Source organism: Lynx rufus, unplaced genomic scaffold, assembly GCF_022079265.1.
Source record: "Lynx rufus isolate CCGP_SWC_20201006 ecotype Redwood Valley unplaced genomic scaffold, mLynRuf1.p SCAF_5, whole genome shotgun sequence".
NCBI classification, from domain to species: Eukaryota; Metazoa; Chordata; class Mammalia; order Carnivora; family Felidae; genus Lynx; species Lynx rufus.
The window spans coordinates 35,873,496-35,895,318 of NW_025814867.1; the positions used below are offsets into that span (position 1 = coordinate 35,873,496).

Here is a 21,823-nt window from a genome sequence, read left to right on the forward strand (position 1 = left end):
CCAGTGATAGGCAACAAGAAAGAACAAAGAAGGTGCTGGAGTTAGAATCAGAGGGTCTAAATCCGTCCTTGATCTGGTCCTTACTATCACAGTGGCTTTGGGTGAACTAGTTGATCTCTCTGAGACTCAGTTTCCTCAGCTGAAAAATGGAATCAACACAACCTGCTGTTCAAGGGTATTCAAGGTTAGGATCAAAATACATTCTAAAAATCTGTTTCATTCCCCCATTCATGAGTCAATTTCATTCATTTGCCCCAGACTCTTACGGGAGGACTTGAGCAGCAGCTCTGGCAGTGTCTGCCGAGGTGTTGCGAGGGTCCACTATGGGAGGAGAAGGCACCTGTGAGGCAGACAGGGGTGCGGAGGGGCGAGAGCCTCATGCCCCTCCCCCCAGCCCTGCAGGGGCCCATCTTCCGGCCTGGCCTTTCAAGGGGGCCTTTGGGGAAGTCGAGTTCAGCGTCCTGGGGCCACAGTTAGGGCAGGTCACAGCCAGAGGCCTGGCAGCCTAGTGCTGCCGGCCTCACTTCCCCACAGCGCCCACTGCTGGCTGGCGTGCGTGTCCATCACTGCGATACTCTCCTACCCATGAAGGCACATTAGAAAGCCACTTTTTAGAAGTGACATGTTTACATGGACACCACCACTTATCGTCACCATTACAGACCCTTTATGCACATTGCCCCCCTTCCCCGACTGCAGTTCTTTATTAGTAATAACACATTCCAGTGGCAGACCTCACAAAAGATGGAGGCAGCCCAGTGAGTCACATACCAGCACCCGAGACCGCAATTTTAAATATCCTTCCGCCTTCACGCTCCATCCCGGGACCTTCCTTCTACAGATCCTCTCTCAATTTGTGGTCTCTTAATTTGCTACTCGACGCCGTTGTAAGTAAAGACAGATTAGAATGCTAAATTATGGGCATGAATTTTACCATTCATCTATATACTATGCAATGCCAGTTTCAAATGCAAATATAAGAGCAGTTAACTGCTGTGCAGAGTCTCCGAAAATTACAGAATTCACATTTCATAGCTCACGTATGCCTATGTATTCAGTTCTTTACCAGAGCATTGTAAATGCCACACAAACACAAACGGCGCTCAACTGTGTTTATTTTGCTTCTTGATGTGCACACATTTTATCCACGCTCTCTACCCTCGGTTTACTGGTAGGAAGGGCAGCCCCAAACGAAAGGAACAGCAGGGTGTCCTAGCTTTCCTCCTCTCTGCCGTCTTCAGCCTAAGTGTTTGACTACTACAGGGAAGTACCATGAGTAAGAAAAGACAAGACAGAGTTCTTTGGTTGGTCATGCTTCTTAAAACATCCCTGCCTTCCTTCCGCATTCAAAGCAATTTTGGTTCGAACAGGAAAGGTACCTCTCGGGATTGTCCGCTGCCTGCTTTCTCAGTCCTGGACACCATGCGCTTACCTTCGCACTGAGTCCGCTGAACTCCCATACAGTGTAAGGGCGCTGAGTTTCTGTGCTCACTGGGTATCCTGAGCGCTAGAAGTAAATGGGGCAGACAGAACAATGGATCGTTGTCTCCTCTGCTCCCGGACTTGCTGCATTGTCCCATCAGACTTTAGGTACAAAACGCAAGTTCAAAGATAAAATGATTAAGAATTCAAGATGGCAACAACAGAGGTTTAAACCAAGCTCAGGGTCCTCTTAAGCATGGAGTGCCATGTGGCTCTCAGGTCACATGCCCGTGAAGCTGGCCCTGCCCCAGTGCCTGTGCTCCTGCCACCCTGGCCCCTGCAGGTCTGGTGGCCTCAAGATGTCCCTTCCCGCTGAAGGGCCCCCAGGGCATCTGCTCCTCTGCCTGAAACTCGGTTTCCTCCCTCCTGGCCTGGGCATGTCCTTCCTTCTCCTCCTGGGATCTCAGCTCAGCTGTCGCATCCTTAGGTAGTGCTCCCCGCCCGGCAGACAGGTCAGAACTGTCTTAGTACTGCGGAGCTCTCCTTCAATCACGCATCATGATCACTGTTCTTTATTTAGGGATGTCATCATCGGATTGCTTATTGTCCCCCCCCCCCCCCCCCGCTATGCTAGGACTGGGTTTGGTTTTGCTCATCCATGTTTCACCAGTGCTGAGCACGCAGTCCCTAATCAATACCTACAAGGTGAATGAATGGATAAAAAACTGAATGCGTGTTTTTGCAACAGGAGCACAAGTATCAGATGAAGAGGTGGGATGAGGGCCGCATGAATTCTAGCTTTTGTTCAAAAGAGGCTAAATCCTGTCTCATACTGAGCTGGTGAGACTATGTGAGCATCACATACCCTTGTTTCCTTGCTGTCTCCTCTGGGTAATGAGTGCTCAAGGATTGGCCGTCCTTGTGTTATAAGGGATCCAAGTGCTTTCCTTTGTGTCTCTGGTGCCACAGGCAAGTTCCTGGTGCTTGCTCCGCTCTCCGAAAGTTCTGGTCCATTGAACTGAACTGAGCTGGACTTGGATGAAATGTGTGGCCCCGAAGCTTCCTATGTCTCTCCCTCCCCTGTGTCTCCTTTTCCTCTGTCCTCTCCTTCCCTCTTGTTAAGGATTTCTGAGTCTTGAGAACCATTTTAGTTGTGATCAAATGTTTCCAACAGAAAATGACCCTCATTTATTTTCAGTTTAACTCGACTCTTCAAAGAAAAATGGTCTGATTGGTCCTATAATCATGCAGTGGTTGGGCACTCCAGAGACTGCCCCAGAGCCAGGTTGGGCACATTTGCTGGTAATATTCCCACGTTGGCCTTGATCTTGGGAATCACAAGGCAGGCACTTCAGAAGTTCATGCATTCAACAACAGCCAACTCAAAGCAGAAATTAAACGCGAGAACCAGATGAAACCTACCCTTCCGCCCTGAGGGCTGCAGGTTTAACCCTGTCCAAGAGGCAGTACAGTGTCACCCCCGACCCTGAACAACAGTGACAGAGTGTGAATCGGCCCTCTTGGTGGGGCCCAGTCTGCAACCTGTCTGTCTTCTCCATGATTCCACACCTACATCTGAGAAATGGCCAGGAGGGGGTGTAGTGAAAATGGAGTGCTCATAATGAAATTGAGGATCGATGAAATAATAAAAAATAAAAGCCTACAGGTAAGATTGGTATTGATTGACCATCTCAGAAAACATTGTTAGTAAGAGATCAGGGCATGCTTCCTATATGTAAAATGGGGGATTTCTCTCCAGAGGGAGACCTGAATGGGAATATAGAATGCTACTGGAAGCAATCCCGAGTGCAGTGCCCTTGAAATTACGGGGCTGCTTATGGATGGTGCGGTGGAGGAGAAAGGGCCCGGCTCAGGGGTCAGCCAGCCATACCTGGGGTTTACACTGTCTTCAGCTCTGTGACCTGGAGCAAGTAATAACCTCTCTGATTCTGATTCTCTTCCTCCTCCTCCTCTTCCTCTTTCTCCTCCTCCTCTGACTCCTCCTCCTCCTTCTTAATTTGACAAATCGGCATAAAGCACCTGCCTCCAGGTTTGCTATGAAGATTGAATAAGGTCACCCAGGTGGAGATCCAGAGCTCGGCACTAGGTACAGAGCAGGCGTGCGGTCATGTTACCCCTTCTCCCCACAGCATCAGGAGACTGTTCCTCTCTGGAACAGTTGGCCAAGGCCTGGACTAGAGGCAAGAAAACACCTGATTGCCTCCAGAATGAGGACCCCCTTAAATTGTGCACACTAGGCACCTCACCCCGGTGCCAACAGTGTTGGGACGCATCAGAGTAGATGCCCTCCTCCAACACCATCTCCCGAGCCATTTTCTAGGTGACACAACTGAGACCCACAGTCATCATAATTCAACTACAGCAGTGAGTCAAAGTGGAAAACCTAGAACGTGACTCAAAGCCTCCAAGTCTGTGGGAGGTTCCAAGTCTGTGTTTTACCCCCAGCAGCCTAGAGATGAATTCTTTGCTGCCCGTGTCGTGTGATGTTTACCACCCCCCGTCCCTTGCACCAGGAGTGGTCTTTCTGGACATCTACACACCGTCTCCCTGAAATGTCAGGAAGAGAACGTGTCTCAAGTTTTCAGTATTTCACAAGGCACTTACTACATGGCTTACTTGCAGTCGGGGTTCAAGAAATAAATATCCATCAATTGAGAAAAAGAAGATGTTTTCATGGCCTCATAATTTTAATGCAGAGAAATAGTTATAATACACATTAACCCAGCTGAGGGGGAGAAATGCATTAATTTCACAACATGTTCAGCTCTTTAAGAAGTTAGCTTTTCAGGCTCCACGGGGCTTCTGGAACTCAGACTCACGCCTGCTGTTTTGAGAGAAAATTGCACCTGATTGGTGCCCCTCTCCCGCCAGGGAAGTGGTGGGTGGAGAGACTTAATGGAGGCTGGAGGGGTGGGAAGCTGGCTGCAGCACCATGGGGCGTTTAAGCCAGGAGGAAAGGACAGAGCAGAGCGGTTCACATTTAGTGAGCAGACAAATACCTCACCAGGGAACCTGGTTTAAAAAAAAAAAAAAAACGCAACAACCTGTAATCTGATTCAGGAGTCCAGGTCAGGCCTGGAAGTCTGTATTTTCAACGAATTCCCCAGCAATGCTCACGCTGGTGGTTCAAGGGACAAACAATTATGCAAGCTTTGGCCTTTTTCTCCTTCCTCTACAGCCATTTATCTTTAGGCTGTGGGCAAAATCCTTGTTCTCACACCAGGCGAGGGCAAGCGGGAAAGCAGCAAACTAGGACAGTCACCAGCCCCCCCCACCCCCGCAACCGTGACTCCCCTCCTTTCTGCCGGATACACTTGATGGGTGACATTTCCATGTGTGAAACGCTTCAATTTTACCATCCATGAAATGAGCATGTTGATCTGGGTCTCTGGAGGCCTCTTTTTCCAGTGTGACAATTCTTTGTGTGGAGGAAATGGCCTGGAGGTTTTGGGTTTGCAAATCTGGCCCAAGAGAAGCTGTGTCTTCCGTCTGGCAATTCTCAGGATCCTCATTCACTGTCTTCCATCCTTCTGCAGGGGAAATTTGCGCGTTCAAGATCCACGGCCAGGAGCTGCCCTTTGAGGCCGTGGTGCTCAACAAGACGTCGGGAGAGGGCCGGCTGCGCGCCAAGAGTCCCATCGACTGTGAGCTGCAGAAAGAGTACACGTTCATCATCCAGGCCTATGATTGTGGCGCAGGGCCCCGGGAGACAGCCTGGAAGAAGTCGCACAAGTGAGTGGCCGGAGAGGGATCCCTGCACCCCTACCCCCCACCCCACTTCCCTCCCACCCTTCGGTACCACACCCTGCTCTTCAGGTCTGTATACCCAGTGGTCATACCATGGTTCTTCCGCTAGCTCCCCGGGCCCCTGCAGGCATCAGCACAGGCGGAGTCCTCCACCTGCAATACTCTGCCCCTGTGCCTCCCTTGAAAATATTCCCCTTCCGCCATCAGGACTGTGTTCAAGTGTCACTTCTTCCGGGAAGCCTTCCCTGAGCCAGCCCATCCCTGCGGAGCTGGTTGGGACCTTGTTCTGGGTTTCTGCCATGCCACACGCATATCTCTGTCCTGGCACTTTTTAGTTTGGGTTGTAACTCTCTCCCATTTGGAGTTTGATTCTGAACCTAACTCAGAGAGTGGTTAAATTCTTACTGAAAGGAAGAGTGAATGAACAGAGGAGGAGGAGCAGATAAAGGAAAGGGGAAGCAGTCTAGAAGGAATCGTTGCTTAAAGCTGGGTAACTGGGTATGGGGCGCCTGGATGGCGCAGTCGGTTAAGCGTCCGACTTCAGCCAGGTCACGATCTCGCGGTCCGTGAGTTCGAGCCCCGCGTCGGGCTCTGGGCTGATGGCTCAGAGCCTGGAGCCTGTTTCCGATTCTGTGTCTCCCTCTCTCTCTGCCCCTCCCCTGTTCATGCTCTGTCTCTCTCTGAATAAATAAACGTTGAAAAAAAAAATTAAAAAAAAAAAAAAAAGCTGGGTAACTGGGAAGGCCAGAGAAGGGGCGGATTCATCCCCAAAGCAGGGCATTGACAGGTAGAAGCGTCTCCAGTGGGAGGGCGGACAGAACACTGAGACAGGTTTCTCTGCTCCTTCGGCCCTGGGACTGACCAGAGTCAGTGCCCACGGGAGGTGTGGGAGGACAGTGTCATTCTCCCTTTACTGCCATCTCTTCCTTCCGGTGTGTGGTCCCAGGGCCGTGGTCCATATCCAGGTGAAGGACGTCAATGAGTTTGCTCCCACCTTCAAAGAGCCAGCCTACAAGGCAGTGGTGACAGAGGGCAAGATCTATGACAGCATCCTACAGGTGGAGGCCGTGGACGAGGACTGCTCCCCTCAGTACAGCCAGATTTGCAACTATGAGATCGTCACAACTGACGTGCCTTTTGCCATTGACAGAAATGGTGAGTGTCCTGAGAGGGCCCCCCTGGGGGGAAGGGCAGAGAAACAAGTCCACCACCCCCTCTCTGAAGGCCAAGTGAGGGCTCTGAACGTCCATGGCAGGTGATGACTCCCTTGCCATCCATGACCTAGGCTCTGTAACCCAGAACTCAGCCCTGCACTAGAGTGGATGTCCTTAGATTATTAGCACAGCCAGGTCGAAGACACCCCCCAGATACCTCAGAAACCTGCTCAGTGAGTACAGCCCCTAGAACTCATAATGCCACACATCTGGATACTTAAGACAGGATGGCTTTCTGGTAGAATTTTCCATGCCATCAACTCAGCCATACCTGAGTCCCTTTCCTGCACCGTAAGTTGTGGCACTACCCCCGACCCCAGCCGTCTGCTTCCTGCTCCCAGGAAAAAAGAAAAAAATGCTAAAAGAGAAGATGGAGATTTTTGGAAACACCTTCTGAGCTTAGAATCATTTAAGAATCTTTTATATTCTTGCCAATGTCCTTTGAGAATTTCTACTATAGTGACAACAATGAAAGAATGAAACCTCCCACCACACCCCAATCCCAAACTGAACTTACCGAACTGAAAACAGTCCTATAAAGCCCTTTGTGCATTTCCCCATCACCATTCACAGAACACTTGTAGTGCAAACACCTCAGCCAGAGGCCCAGTCAACTCCGCCCACATTAAATGCAATTTTCAATAACTCCATGTTAATCAGATGATAATTACTTGCCAAGTGTATTATTTGATAGCATGAGTGTGTGCTTATAGGTATATTATCCCCACTCTGTTTCGAATAGGATCATAGAGCACTGCACAAAGATGCAAAAGTTACAAAACCTGAAGTTCCTCTACCCTGTGAATTATTTACTGAGTGCCAGGCATAGTGCTGGGAACTGGGAACGGAGTGGAGTGGAGCTCAAAACTGACGGGGGCCTGCCATCCAGTGGAGCTTACCATCCAGTGGAAAGAAAGTCGAAATGACTAGAAAGTCAGGTGGCACCAAGGGTGAGGTTGGTGCATAAAGCATGCCGTGAGCCAGAATTAGGCAGTGGATTAACTGTGAGCCTCCCGGTAGCCGGCACCTAGAGGGAAGTACCATCAGTGACCTGCTTGCCAGTATTCAGTGCTTCCCGTGCTCCTTGACATTGAGATGGGGTGGGGGGCGGGGGAACATGTCCTGGGACCTGGTCTTCTGCATCCTGAGAACTGCAGCAGGTTCCACAGCGGATGGGAGCCAATAAGACACCCTCATCCCTGATCTCCAGTGGTTTGTGATCTGCCTTGGAAGATGAAATAAAGCATTCTTATAACAGACAAAGATAAGGCAGTTTCCTTATAAAATGATAAACCACGTGGGAATGTTAGAAACCAGCACATTGCGAGATGCTCACTGTGTGGAACACAAGATCAGTGCCTCAGTGCACAAGAAAGTAAAAGAGAAAATATTGGACTTGAGTTAAAGATTGGTTCAGGACTAAGAAGTAGGTAATTTCAATTAGTAGGGTCTGTCAGAACTATTTCCTGATGGCTTTTCCTACAAGCCCTGTGAGGCGGCTGGCTTGTCCCTACCACACAGATGTATGTCTCACACACATCAAATACACATACATGCACACACCACCCTATAAAATATACAACAATTGATTTGTATTTTTCTGTTCCCCTATGATCAGCTGTGTGGTCTCTGTCCACAAAAGCTTTGGAACTTGGGGGGCGATGAGTCCTTGGTGAAGAGCGTGACCAGACAAGCAGAGATATCTGTGATGAGTGGTCAGGCTCCACTTGACTTCCTGCCTTAGTTCTGGAATGCCACAGCCCAATGAGAGTTGAGATGCAAATCCTTTCATCTGAGGGTAAACTGCCCCAGTCATGAAGATAATTACTCACCTTGATGAGCCATTTCGCTAACATATGCCAATTTATTTCCCTAGCTGTCTCATTAAAAGTGAGTAATGGTCTTTTGCCAAGCCTCTGCCTCCAACGTTGGTTTACAACAGAAGATGAAGAGGAGAGTGGGCACTCCCAGGGAGTGTGGGCCCCTGACAGCGAGGTTTACAAAAGCGGTTCTCCAAGTAATGAAGGCAGGACCCAGGGACAGACACAGAAGCGGCAGCTCCCCATTCTAATGAGTTTCCCAATTGGCCCTTATCCATCATTTCTCCCAGCGACCTTCCCTTCTCCTTGAAGAAGTTCTTTGTATGCACATCAGAGAAAGTACTGCTGAGTTCGGGGTCCACTCATTGAAACCACATGACGGCAGGTAGATGGGTCCTGGCTCCTCCAGCTTGCCAAGCTCTTTGCTTGTTGGTGAAGGAAGGGGAATGGGCAGCAGCGAAGATCGAAGACATTCCATGGATTCAGCCTGGGCTGTCTTAACCCAAAACTCAGCCTCTTTCTACTAGAGGTCTTTGGCCTCCCCACCTTGAATTCCTTCCCCATGAAATCATGGCGGGAACCGTCCCTGCCCCCTTGTGGGGTTGTGAGGCCTCAGGGAGGCTGTGCCCTGGGGGTGATGTTCACAGGGTACCCGGCACCTAGGGAATGCTCCATTCATGGTGCCATGATTATTAGATGTTTACCTGGGTGGTTGGGACATAAAGCTTATTCACTACCCACCCCCCCACACACACCCCATAGATTTCCAGGCTGAAATTATAAGCAGGTAACTGAGTCACCACTCCCTCTTAGGAAGTTCCGGATCCACTTCCGATGGCTTCTTATTTCCCATCTCCTGGTACTTGGCTGGTCTCTTTGAGATCAGTAGGGACCAAATCCTTATTTCCGTTGAACAGATGGAAAAACTGAGTCCTAAAGTATTAAGAGCTTGCCTAACAGCACCTGTGACCCCGGTGGCAGAGTTGGGACTGGAGCCCAGATCACCTGAGCATGGGCCTCTCTGCCTTTCCACCAGTCAAGTGATTACACTCCTTAGTGATATTTGACAGGAATGCTTGGCTATGGTATTTAAGTTCAAAACTACAAAGTTACATCTTAGTCCTACATCCATTACGTGTGTGTGTGTGTGTGTGTGTGTGTGTGTGTGTGTGTGTGTGTATGTGTATGGGAGAGAGACAGCGAGAGAGAGAGAGATCTTTGATAAGTTACTTAACCCTTGCCTCAGATCCTCCCCGGTAAAATGGGAATTAAATCCCGTGCTCAATGCCATGCCCATGTGAGAGGCTGGGTGCATTGCCAAGAGGGGGCTCGCCAGCGTGTCTGCACAAACCATGCTCTCAGCCACACTTGGGAATGGCCAGAAGGAGAAGCAGGGGTCTCCACAACACGACACCACTTGGCAGACTTTTCTCCTTTTCCAGCAGTTCTGTGTTCGGTCCCCAGGCAGCCTCTCCTGGGCAACAGGGCTGCCCTGGTGAGTCAGGAGACTCCGCCTCCTCTGGGCCAAGTGTGCCCTACAGTTGGCTTATTTGAAAGTAAATGCAAACATTTCTTTTCCATCTGAATAGAAAAGTCACGCTTGCCCCTTGTGCAGGAAATTCGGAAAGCATAGAAAAGTACAAGAAGGAAGTAAATCACCTGTAATCCCACTAAAGATAGCCATTATTGATGTTCTACCAGTACTTTTTCTGTGGGGTTTTTTCTAACAAAAGTAAGGTTACACTCGCCTTGTTTTTCTTTACCCTGCTGTGTTCACTTAACATTCGATAGTATGGATTTTTTCCACCCTTAAAAATGCTTCATAATTACCACGTTCAGCGCTAAAAACATTCTATCTGGTGCACAGACTCTTTTACCTAGCTCTTGCCTTACTATCAGACATCCAGTTTATTATTTTTCACTGTGGGAAATAATGCTTAGATGAACATATTTGCACCTGTATGTGTAATTTTTATCATTTTCCCGGAATCAATTTCTTAGATGTGGAATTGCATGCCCCAAAGGTATGAACAATTGCAAAGTGACTGGCCTGTATAACTTTCCAAAAGGGTCATTCCGATTTTTTAAATGTTTATTTGCTTATTTTGGGGAAAGAGACAGAGAGAGGATGAGCAGGGGAGGGGCAGAGAGAGAGGGAGGCACAGAATCCAAAGCAGGCTGCAGGCTCTCAGCTGTCCACACAGAGCCTGATGCAGGGCTGGAACCCAAGAACCTTGAGATCATGACCTGAGCCAAAGTGAGATGCTTAACCGACTGAGCCACCCAGGCGCCCCAGGGGCTATTGTGATTTAAATTCCACTGAAAGGAGGCTGCAGGCCAGTGTGCTTGGCTCCTGGCACCTCCACCAGCCTCAGTTTGAAAAAAAAAAAAAAGAACACCTTCACTAATATGCATGGTACATACTAACTGTTCTTTGAGAATTAGCTTCCCCGGGTTCATTTAGAGCAGGGAAATGGGCCCAGCAACCCCTAGTCACCTGGGCTAGCTAGGAACTCCGGTCTCCTTCTTAGGCACTGCTGGGAGAAATCATTCAAATGTGGAAAGAAGAATACAATTGTAACAGAAGCAAAATGGGTGACTTTTTGAGCCTCCAAAAATTTTTAAGTATGTGTCTTATCCACATAGGACCCTCCCCAACACAATTGGTCACCACATTATACACTCATTTTTGACCTAAGGCTTCAAATTCCGGGCTCTGAAACCCGTTCTCCCATGTGTGAGGCCGGCGGTAGCGGAGAAAGTACATTTGTTTCTCAGACAGTTTCATTAGGACTCGCTAGGATGTGCGGTTGCCGCAGACTGGGCCAGGGATTGCCGCCTGTGTGTTTATTTGTCTACCACAGTCAATAGCGTTTGGTCTGCTTAATGTCACACGGCTTGTAAACCCTGAGCCTTCCTCTTCCGAGAGGCGTATCTTTTGAGAGCCATTTAACCATAAGGAAAAGGAAAGTTAAAACTTTTTTGTTCAAAATTCAATTTGATGCTGCTGCAACATCGTTCTTGCGGTTATTTTGCAATGCTTCCACCTGCAAGAAATCCTCCCCCGTGAGCACTATAACCACAAGCCAGTTTGCTAACAGAGCCCACAGGGAACATCACCAACCCAACACCTAGCCGCCCCAGTCCTGGGGGGCCCTGAGCTGAGACCGAAGCCAAAAGGTGTGGGGGGGGGGGGCGGGTAGTGAGAGGGATTCTGAACACCAGGCACGAGGCCAAAAATATATCAAACCCATTTTTATTCAGAGATTTTTGAACGGCTTTGTTAAACTAAATTTTACTTCAAATCAGTGGCTGCGGGTACATTTTTAGAAACGGTCTGGAGCTGACGGTGGAATAAAAGATCCTCATTCTTGGTCCAGTGTCTCAGACGCTGGACTCTCACAGGAGAAGCCCTGCTCAGGGCCTGGTACTGAGGACCGTTTCACTGGTATTAGGTGATGAGTGCACCAGCTCTTCGGATCTTTAAAACATTATGTGACTTTTGTAATTCCCCAGAGGCTGATTCATGTAGTCCCTGTTGCCTCCACTCACATGAGCCATAGACATCAGTTGAAATGGAAGAAAGCTCATTAGGAATTTTTCCCTTAGTTTTAATGAAATTTAAAAATATACCTGAGTCAGCCATTAGCACGTTGGTTTGTTTTTAAGTTTCCATTTTCTTTCTTTTTTTTTTAAATTTATTTTTGAGACAGAGCATGAGCAGGGGAGGGGCAGAGAGAGAGAGACACAGAATCTGAAGCAGGGTCCAGGCTCTGAGCTCTCAGCACAGAGCCCAACGTGGGGCTCGAACTCACGGACTGTGAGATCATGACCTGAGCTGAAGTCGGATGCTTAACCGACTGAGCCACCCAGGCGCCCCTAAGTTTCCATTTTCTTAATTTCACTTCTGCTAAAGGATAATGATAACACTGGAGTTCTAATTTGCTGTCAGCTCCACTATCAGAAAAAAAAGCAAGAATGAAATTCTTCTTTGCAAAGGAAGACTTCACTCTCTCAGAATCCAAAATTGAGAAGTGTTCAATGCACACTGGGCTTTTATTCATCCCTTAGAAGCAAAACTGTATTTCAGCAAAAATAATCAATTAGAATTTTGCTCGTTAATTATCAAATATTTATTTCTGAGTTATAATACCAAACCCACAGGAGCAAAAACACACACATGGCCCAGAAAAATGGTGTGGTCTCTTTCGGAGAAGAGAAATGTCTTTGCCACCAGGGCAAGGAATCTGTTATTCTGTGTAGCTTTCAGAAGAGAGGTCACACGTTTTCTTATTGATTTTACTTCCTATTTGGTAGCAAAATAATGTGAGAAGAGGCAGTGAACATTTCTGGCGACGAGCCCAGATGTTAAAAAATATGTGCCAGGACATTTCTGAATCCCATCTTTTTCCCAGAGATCTCATGGCAGATGAGCCTTGGTGCCCTACATCATCAGGGACACAACCACACGGGCACACTCTAGGAGGGACTTTTCTGACAACCCATGACTAACGAATCCACCAGTTGGGTTCCAGATATGTGCTTGGAATCTCCTAGTAGTCCTTTCCCACAGCTGAGGTGGCTCCAGCCAGTGGTTCCTGGCAATCTGCCACCAAGGCACAAGCAAGGAAAGGGGTCATTCCATGCCAGTGAAGGTTAGCGGAGTAGAGAAGGGATTTTAAAGAACGGCAGTGTGGTTAACTTGATCCCAAACCATTTTGAATATCCCTGCATCCTCAGGCAACATCAGAAATACCGAGAAGCTGAGCTATGACAAGCAACGCCAGTACGAGATCCTGGTGACTGCCTACGACTGTGGACAGAAGCCCGCCGCTCAGGACACGCTGGTGCAGGTGGACGTGAAGCCAGTTTGCAAGCCTGGCTGGCAAGGTGGGCCATCTCTTGTTGATGCTGTTGAGCGGGGGCAGCTTGGCCTGGTGTAGAGAAGGTGCTAGACCTATCCTGAAAGCCAACACAACCTATAACTAGAGGAATTTCTTACATGCGGTCACTCTGCTGCAAGAAATAAAGTAGCTTGTTTATTCTTACAACTCCTGGGTGATCTATTATCCTCATTTTATAGTTGAGAATGTCCAAGGCAACTTGTCTCATATCGTGTGCCCTGTTTGTCCAGCTCACCCTTTCTAAAATCTCATGACACTTTTGAATCGATAGTAATTATACCACCGTGTTCGGGAGAAAGTGCCAGCAAGCCTATTCGCTTTATCTAAGGGAGTGAGTTGAGCCAGTGTGTGTCAAGTTTGAATCATCACTCAGTACCTGGGGAAGGTTGTCATGTTCTTTGGGCTAGCACAGAAGGTAGGTACACAAGCAGAGGTTGGAGTCCCAGAATCTAGCCTCTAGATTAAGGAGTTTCTCAAGTGTTGGCTCCGGGAATGGAGAAACAATGGCCTTAGATGGAGGTGGGTTTTTGCCCCGGTTTAGCTGTTTGGGTATGCAAAGACAGAGCAAAGGTTCAGGTTACCCTTAGATGACAGAGGTTTATCACTGACCTCAGGCGAAGTGAGGACCACAAGGCCATGTGCATAGATGGATCTCGCCGAGAATTGGATGGCTTATAGAATAACAATGCCTCTAGTGGTGGCACCAATATTCCAGTGGCCGGGCAGGGATGCTGGACGTATCTCTGGGCCACCATTTTGGTTGGTCACTGGCTTCTGTTTCTGCTTCCTGTGCTGTTGCTGCTACAGATACCACTCACTCATAACTTTGGGTACTTCTTGGAGTCCTGCTTTGTGGCTTTTGTCTACTGTTTTGTCCATGTGTCTTTAAGCTTCAGAGCCCCTGTTATATTCTACCTGTTTCTCTCCCTCTTTCTCTTCCTCTCCGTGTATTTCATGTCATTAGCTATGGTAATCATCCGTATTTCTATCGGACAGACAGATGCCACGATATCATAGAGGTCACTGGTCAGACTTTGAACGGGCGCCTATTAGTCAAGCATTCATTCTCATGGTACACAGCAAGGACCCCTGAGGACCCATCTGGGGTCACTCTCCTCAGAAGGCAGCTCTCAAAAGGGTCCTCCCCTGTGCAACTTTATCTCCTTTACTCTTTCAACTAGAAAAAAATGGGAGGCGGTAATTAAACCCACCTCTGGAGAGAGCCAGAGTCGTTTGCCTTTGAACAAAGTAGAGAAGATGAAATGCCAATAGAGGAGTCACGGGTAAGACAGATGTGACAGAAAGAACAAAGTAGATCCACCTATTTTGGATCAACCAAAAGACAGAGAAAAAGGAACAAGCCAGAGTGGGAAACTATGTGTCACCAACCTCAGGGAGCCTGGGCTCTGGTTGGTGTAATTCACTAAACCCTAAGGGACCTGAGGGCAGGATTCTGTCTCTCTTGTTCACCACTGAATTTCTCAGACTTAGCACATATGTGACCCCAATGATAGGTGCTCAAGAAACAGCCATCGAATGAATGAATGAATGAAAAGCTATTTGAGTAAAGAAGAACTCAGCTTGTTTTATTTTAACTTATAAGGACTAACCCAGTGAAAGTCTAGCTTTTGAAAAGAAAGCCTGGAAAGAATATAAAAGCTTTCTAAGCAGGGAACATACTCATAATGGGATTTTCAGTGGGGAGAGTAAAACACAAAGCAGTATCTGGAAAAAGATCCCAATGTTTTGTGTCTTTGACAAATGAGACACCTACAGATTTGGGATTACATTTTTGTACCTATATTTAAATGCCATTTCCTAAAAGCGTTTGTACTTGCTTCAGTGTTAAACGTATGCACAGAAAATCATGTTAATAATGTTAGGCTCCGTGTGTGCAGAATGTGTGGGACGCCTATCCTGCTAGTGCCCAATGCTATTTGTAGCCAGACTGTGAGCTCCTGGAGGCAGAGGTCACGCCCATTCGCTGTGTCTCCGGTGCTCAGCGCAGGGCCGGGCACAAGGCAGGTGGTTGGCCAGTGCTGCATGGATGAATGGATGGTACACGGAAATGTACCTTTCTGTGGAACAAAGGAAACAGGGACACAGTGACTCCCTGCATCCCTTCACTGTGTCCAGCAAAGCCACTTAAGTTGAGTCAGACTCAACTACCTTACGGTGGCTTTTCTGCCCACGTTAGCCAGCCTTTGGTGGCAGAAGCTGACACTGGATTCTGCACCGTGTCCCTCCTCCCTCCAGCTTAGCTCCGGTAGAAGCCACTAGGTCTCTCTCCCCAGCCGTCATCCCAGTAGGTTCTCAGATCATAGCAGGTCACCCAGCTTCTCCGACATGTGTTAGCAGTGCTCAGACTTCTTTCCGGCTACTCCCATCCCAGCCCCCAGACCTGGAGAGCAGTCTTCTCCCCTTCCGGAAGGCTGGTCCACTTTATTCCTCCACTTGGGCAGCCCTCACCTCCAGCTGACCCACCTTGGGGATCCTCTCTTCTACGCCAGGTCAGGGCTGTTGCCTTGTAGCTGGATAGCCCTTTCTCCAGTGAAGAGTATACCTACCACCACTGGCCCCTAGTGGTGGGACCAGTCTACTACTCCCCTCTCCCAGCTTTGCAGAGCAAACTGGAGTAAGCCAATGTTTACAGGTTTTCTTTTTTTAACCATGGGGTAAGCAGGCTGCCCCTCACTTGAGGGGTTGTCAGGTCCCTGGGGGAAAGGGCTGGCTCTTCTTAAAGTGGGTGTGGGGTGAAGCCGGCCCTGTATAGAATGGGAGAGGAGCACAGAGAGGGGAGGCCTTTCAGGGCACCAGTGAATAGTGTAAGGAAGCCAGTCTGGCTTGCATAGGTGGTTGGGACTGTGGGGAGGTGGGAAGCAAGATTGGAGAGGTCAGGGGTAGGGTATGGCTGGCAGTCAAGGTTTTGAATGCCGGGGTCAGGAGCTGCAATGAACCCAAGCCCCTCAGAGCCAGCCGTGAGTGAGAGGTCTGTGGGTATGTGCCAGAGGTGATTGCCCAGGAGAACAGAGGCTCTTCCCTGAGCTGATTTCCCACAAACAACAAGTGTCACCAAGCAAACACAGTTTGGCAGTTCAAATTCTTGTACCTGTTTTTAGTCATTTCCCTCCAGGCAGGAGCGGGCTGCAGCACAGTGAAAGCAATCCATCATGCTCAGGAACCTCCTGTCTCCCGGGAGCACTCCCAGTCAGCACCATCAGCTTCTCCCAGAAGCTGTCCTGAAGGAGTAAGGGACCCTGCTCACAGCTGGAGCCTTCCCTTCCTTCCCAGGCCAACGAGGGACTGCTCCCAGACTCCCGCGGTGCCCCAGGACATGGCCCCAGTTTTCCATCACAACAACCCCTTCCAGGAGTGTGGGGCTGCAGCTTTCCCAGCATGCTGCTGGCCCTAACCAGCTGTGCACAAGGACATCACAGACCCTGACTCTTCTGCCACCTGCCTTATACACCTTGACCAAGACATGGTCTGCTCGGGCTATGGTTTTCCGTTTTCCATCTTTTTTCTATGGCTGGGTCTTGTCTTCCCAGAAACAATATGAGTTCTATCCTCTCTGCTGGGATTCTGAGATTCTCTTCTGAGATTCTGAATAGGTACTAGGGGTCAGCTCACTCTATGGGGGTAGGTGGAGCTTTACCCAAGGGAATGCCACTCCCATTCTCAGCTGCCCAGAGAAGAAGTTGGTCCTCCAAGGACCAACTAGACCTGTGCGAGTGGAATAGAGAACAAAATCTCCGTGTTTTGTCCTGAGCTTGGAGACCTCATGTATCCCTATAGTAGCCCTTACTCATGGAGGTAGAAGATTCTATTAGGAAGCAGGAAAAAAGGTGCCCCTGCAGTAGCCTACAGAAGCCTAAAGGCTGGCTTGTGTCCTGCCTCTCATGCCAGACTTTTGCAGCCTTCTTGGTGTCTGTTTCCCTCTTGCCAAGCCGTTACATGTGCCCGAGCCTGGGCCTATGTGGGCACTGAGGACTTTGGGAAGAACCCACATCTGATCATGGATCAGAGCGAACAGAGGATATAGTGCCCTCAGAGGCCATCGGGATGATAGTGGCAATGGACCCAGTGGGAGCTGCTCCTGTGGACCCCTCCTTCCAGGGGCCACAGAATGTGTCTTAGAGGATCATTTGTAATTTGGTTGCTGATTTGGGTTTTGTTTGTTTGTTTAGTTGTTACGTTATGTGGAGAAACACATCCCCTCTTTATGCCTTCTTTCGTTGTTCTTTATAATCTCTTAGCCCATCTCTTTCTATGTTGCAAGATGAAAACATTGTCTTCATAACACTTATTTACTGTATTTTTCCTTTTATTATCGCAAGTCAGATTTTGTGTCTGTTACCTGCTCCGGCCAGTAGAGAAGCAGAGTTCAGTATTTCAAGTCCCTTTATGCAAAACAGTTGCCCTCCGGAGAGAGTCACGGCAGACTTCCCTGGTGGCCCTTCCCCATTTCTTGCCCAGACGTGCAGCCATTCTGGATTGTTCGTGTGCCAGACCAAGTTTCCAGACTCCAGTCCTCACAGGACCCCCTCTCTCCTTGCCCCCGTCATCGCTGAGCACAAGCCCACGGTGGTCAGCCACCCCTCGCCCCGCACCAGTTCAACCAGCACTGTCAGTTCCTAGACCTCCTCTCACGGGCCCAATTCCTGGTCCCTTCACCTTCACAGTAAGCTGCCCTGTTTCATATGGAGAGAAAAAAAAGATGCAGCCACATAGCAAGCCACTTTTTCTCTGTTCTTTGGGCTTGACTATTTCCCTAGGTACATTAGATGGTCTCAGTGTTTCTGCCGTTCCACAAATCAGGCCTTGGTCAGGAAGAAAGGTGGTATCCGATAGAGTAGGGCTCCTGGCACCCGCATGCGCACAGGAGCGCCTGGGAGCCAGAGTACATTGCAGATCCTGACTTCTTCAGTCTGGGGCGCTTCTGAATGTAGCTGGTCCACGGCCTTCACATTGAACAAGAAAGAAGGTCGCACAGAAAAGATTTATGAACACACAGAATGCGTCTAGGACTTCCATGTTGGAAGGACCACAGCACGAAAGCTGCTGGTTGAGGTGAATTATCCCTTAGTTATTTGCATTGTGAGAGCTGACACACACACTACTCAGGGGGAGACGTTGCCGAGTGAATTCATTCACCCTTTACTGAGGCCCGCTGTGTGCTGAAGGCCAGGGATACAGAGACAGACACGACGTACCAGGACCCGTAGTGCAGAAGGAGATGAGGGCAAAGAAGGTACTGAGGACAAAAGGTCTGGTGGAGGTGGCTTTGGGGACACAGAAGAGAGACACTTAACCTTGCAGGGGTCCTGGGGAGATGTGCCTGGGCCAAATCTTGAAGGATAATAGTTTCAGCATAGAGAAGAGTGTTCCACACTAGGGAGCAGAGGTCAGGAAGGTGGGAAGGAGCATGGTGTGGCTGGGGCATGGGGGGAGGAGGCTGGATGGGCCTATGGGGACCAGGTCACGAAGGCAGGGCCTCCTGTGTTACCTCAAAAGCACTGGGGAGCCTAGAGGCTTTCATGACCCTGTGTGGCGAGGGGGATTTGGGGGGAAAGAAGGACTTCTTGGCCAACCACATAGATGCAGAGACTGGTCAGGAACCAGCTGAAAAGGATGATTTGTCCTGAGAACACTTTTAAATGGATCATTTCTGGAAAAGTACCTAAAATCATGTATTTCTTCAAAAACCAATCCAAAGTACTGGACAGCAAAGGAAGTTAGATTTGCAGGCAAAGCCCATGAGAGCCCACAGGCAAGGGGATGAGGTTGGCAGCCAAGCACGTCTGAGGTTGACTGCTGCTAAGTCTTGTCAAGTATATGTCCCTGTCCCCCTGCAGCCATCCGTTTGCCCATCACCCTGCCAAGGAGAAAAAACTCCAGGCCCCAGGGGTCAGCTGGCTTCACCCTGCCCCTTCCAAAATCAGATCAATTATTGGTCAAGTACACAGAAGAGCTGGCTTAGGTTTTACTACATGAAAGGCATTGATTTCAAATCTTAGGGTGATAAGCCCAGGAGGCACCCATATTTTCTTAGAGACAGGCAAGGCTCAGAAAGTGAAACTGTGTCCATCTGAAGCTTGCATGATGGTGCTTCCCTTAATGCAGGCTGACATACGAGGGCATTGCCAGAATGGCAGAAGAAAGGTTGGCTCCTTGCCCTCAGTCCTGGCCTTCACGGTACTGCCAGTGTGTCCAGTATGCCACCATTCGGGTACCAACTTTTTTGTTCTAAAGGATAACTCCCAGCTTAAAATGTAAATGCCTCTTGGACGAATCACTATGAACCCAGTGGTCAGCAAAGTATAGCCCGCAAGCCAAATCTAGTTGACCACTGTCCTTGTACTACTGTGAGTCAGAAAATGGTTTGTGCACCTTAAATCATTGGAAAAAATCAAAGACGAATCATACTTTGGGCCACATGAAATTCACATTTTAGTGCCTATAAATAAAGCTTTATTGGCATCCTGCCATGCTCGTCCATTTCATATCATCTCATGGCTGCTGTTGCACTCTAACAGCAGAGCTGAACAGTTTCAACAGAGACCAGATGGTCCTCCAAGCCTAAATGTTTACTTTCTGGCCCTTTACAGAGAATACTTGGTGACACCTGCATGGAGCTGTTATCTTCCATTGACACCTTAGTGAGAAGTAATTTATTGGAGCGCCTTGGACAGCCTAGAAAGAATGGAACACCAAATAGACACATTAAGACAGAAGAAAAGGAACACGGAATTCCAAAAAGTCCTCTGTGTTGCTGCACAGAGGACAGGAACAACCCTGCGAGATATGCAATTCTAGCCCACTTTACAGATAAGGAAAACTTAGGGTTAAGAACGTTTGAGTGACCTTGCTCAATATCTCACAGCTGATGAATGGCATAGATAGAATTCAAAGTTATAACTGCCTATCTCAAAGAATTACTGAAGCGGCAGGAGAAGAAGGCTAGAACAAGGAGGTTGGGAGTTTCCAAAGGGGCACGTTACTAGCTCTAAGAGGGCATCTCAGGAGATTGTTCAGAAGAGAAGCCACCTGAGTACCCTCAGGCAACACATTTCACCTCTCCCATCACCTTATCTACAAAAAGGAGATGAGACTTAGCTTGAAAGGGTAGCTCCAGTTCAACGAAGCACTGTACATGTGGCACCTAAGGGGTCCCCTGACATTCATTGTGCCCTCTCCTTGCCCTGCCCAACACATCCATCTTTCCTGGATTGATGCTGGTCTGGTGCACCATTGCCTTAAATGACAGCTCATGTGAAAATAAACCCACACTTGCAGACTGTCCATCTCTCAGATACTTTTTGCCTGAACCTGAAGTTGCTTCTGGTGATCACATGGGCCAGAGAAACACGATGTGAGCCTGAGACATATGTGAAACTTCAAACCCAAAGATGACAGACTCAAGCACAGCAACTCACCCCAGAGTAGGGAAGGCTACCTTCCCCTGTAAGAGAACCGAAGGTGAAAATTACCCACCTTCCACCCTTCCATTCACCAGTACCTGGCTTTATTTGACGTTCATCCCCAGGGGCTCTGCTCTTTCATCCCATAGGTGTTCTCCACCTTCAGGCTTCTCCTATCCTCTTGACTTTCCCCTTTGTCATATCATCTCCTCTCCCTGTGTCCCTGTTCTCTACAGTCACCCCCTTCCCCTTATTCCTTAGATATCCATCCTCCGAACCCTCCCTGAGGCTGAGGAAGGTGATGGGGTCTGGGGGTGCGGGACTCAGGAACAAACTAGTGACGACAGCGCTGAGTGAGAGTGAAAAGGGCTCAGGCCAACCCTTAGCCCTGTCGTGATTGGCCATAGCCTTTGCGGAAGCCACTGCCCTGTCTGAGCCTGGGTTTCCTCAGCTGTTAATGGAGAACTGTAACCCTTGGCCTAATCATCTGGCAGGATTGTAAGGAGGCCCAAAGAGGTCCTATGTTTGGAAGTGCTTTATAAAACTTAGATTGCCATGCAAACAATGTTATGACTAAAATTGGTAAAATAGGTACCATCATATAAATGGATACATGTGCCTGTGTGTGCACACACATACACACACACACACGGAAATTTATAGAATTGAGTAAGGCTGTGTGTCTTGAGCTTTGCAGTCTTGATTTTAGAGCTTTAGATTGGACCAAAGGGAGACAGTGGGGTGGGGTGTGTGGAAAAAGCACAGTCTGGGGGGCTGGGCACACAGGCCTCAGTCCCTCCTCAGCTCTAACCCACGCCGCATCCTCAGGAAAGTCACTCCTGCCTGGTTCAGCTTGCCTACATAGAAACGGATAATAATGCCTTCTCCTGAGGGCCAGAAGCAAGCCTGCCTGTGGAACACCGTGCTCTTAACCACACACACGGGGGCTCAATGAACAGCAGCTCTTTTAGTTCCCTTTATACTGTTTTTTTTTTTTTTTTAAGTTACAACGGAGCATTTTCTTCCCAAATAATTGGAAAAGCCATCACTGAAGCCCAATTCCACTGACTCCGGCAGAGTGACCCCGGGGCAGCTGCACCTTGGGTCTGCTCAGATCTGCCAGGAGAGCATCCAAGCTCCTGGCAGAGGGCCTCCAGGGGCACTCCTCCGTGAATAACGACCTGTTTTGACATCACTGACACAGTCGATCATTATGGTGCAACAAATGGCTTCTGTACACGATGCTGATTTACCTACTCGGTGGCGTCTTAATG

General features: G+C 48.8%; 1 protein-coding gene across 1 annotated transcript in view; it reads left to right on the plus strand.

Moving 5' to 3' along the window:
* The window catches only part of CLSTN2 (calsyntenin 2), a 397,891-nt gene that overhangs the window by 254,304 nt on the left and 121,764 nt on the right, over window positions 1-21,823 (plus strand). Inside the window, exons 3-5 of the mRNA XM_047100142.1 lie at window positions 4,980-5,175; window positions 6,137-6,345; window positions 12,965-13,114. Of these exons, the coding sequence (XP_046956098.1) occupies window positions 4,980-5,175; window positions 6,137-6,345; window positions 12,965-13,114 (555 nt within the window). The remainder of the gene's footprint in view (window positions 1-4,979; window positions 5,176-6,136; window positions 6,346-12,964; window positions 13,115-21,823) is intronic.